At 41.8% G+C, this 1,176-nt stretch overlaps 1 protein-coding gene across 7 annotated transcripts in view; it reads left to right on the top strand.

Moving 5' to 3' along the window:
- Positions 1-1,176, top strand: part of LOC106533468 (protein 4.1) — a gene marked incomplete in the record, with an annotated part of 41,445 nt that overhangs the window by 12,005 nt on the left and 28,264 nt on the right. For all 7 annotated transcript variants that reach the window (XM_014029768.1, XM_014029771.1, XM_014029767.1 and 4 more), the window contains 3 exon segments: positions 283-358; positions 446-567; positions 688-784. In XM_014029768.1, coding sequence (XP_013885222.1) covers positions 283-358; positions 446-567; positions 688-784 — 295 coding nt within the window.

Genomic DNA, 1,176 nt, shown 5'->3' with positions numbered 1-1,176 from the left:
TTATTATTGTCATTATCATCATTATCATTATTATTATCATTCATTTTTAATTTAGTTTATTCATTTCGTTAAAAAGAACAACATAAATTTAACAACAAAAAATACAAATCAAATTAAATGAAAGGTAGAAGAAGAAGGTGTCATCATCGTCATCATCATCATCATCATCATCATCATCATCATCATCATCATCATCATTGGTTTGTTTTGATTGTTACTGGTCATCAGTTGAGTTCAGGATATCAGTTTGCAAGAACTAATTCTTTGTTTGACACATCTCAGGTGTTGCCTGGAACTTTTCCTTTAATGTTAAGTTTTACCCTCCTGACCCCGCCCTGCTGTCTGAGGATTTAACCAGGTAGGGTCACACACCTGTCAGTCAAAGCTCAACCTTCAATTTTCACCTAGTGAGGCAGGTGATGAATTCCTGTCTGAATCTTGGCAGGTACTTCCTGTGTCTTCAGCTTAGACAGGATATCATTTCTGGCCGTCTTCCTTGTTCGTTTGCGACCCACACCGTCCTTGGTTCCTACACAGTTCAATCAGAGCTTGGGGACTATGATCCAGGTACAGTAAACACTCCTAATCTACACCTGCAWGACTCAAACCTCATCAACTAACCCTGATGGAGCGCTGTTTTCTCTGACCTACCCTAACACCCTGTCTCTCTGTCCATCTGTCTTTCAGACGAATGTGGTCCAGACTATGTCAGCGAGTTGTGTTTCGCTCCAAATCAAACTAAAGAGATGGAGGCTAAGATCATGGAGTTACACACAACTCACAGGTTGTCTTTAGTTGTGTTCACCACAGGCTTCCTTCTTTTATTGTAGGGTTTAGGGTTTTACTAACAAGCTTTGTGTGTTCACCATGAGTTTTGTGTGTCCACCATGAGCTTTGTGTGTCCACCATGAGCTTTGTGTGCCCACCATGAGCTTTATGTGTCCAACTTGAGTTTTGTGTGCCCACCATGAGTTTTGTGTGTCCACCATGAGCTTTGTGTGTCCACCATGAGCTTTGTGTGTCCACCATGAGCTTTGTGTGTCCAACATGAGTTTTGTGTGTCCACCATGAGCTTTATGTGTCCACCATGAGCTTTGTGTGTCCACTGTCAGCTTTGTGTGTTCACTGTGAGCTTTATGTGTCCACCATGAGCTTTGTGTGTCCACTGTCAGCTTT

The sequence above is a fragment of the Austrofundulus limnaeus genome, unplaced genomic scaffold (genome assembly GCF_001266775.1).
Source record: "Austrofundulus limnaeus strain Quisiro unplaced genomic scaffold, Austrofundulus_limnaeus-1.0 Scaffold950, whole genome shotgun sequence".
Taxonomy (NCBI): domain Eukaryota; kingdom Metazoa; phylum Chordata; class Actinopteri; order Cyprinodontiformes; family Rivulidae; genus Austrofundulus; species Austrofundulus limnaeus.
The sequence above is the reverse complement of the archived record's forward strand: the minus strand, read 5'-3'. Positions and strand labels throughout refer to the sequence as shown.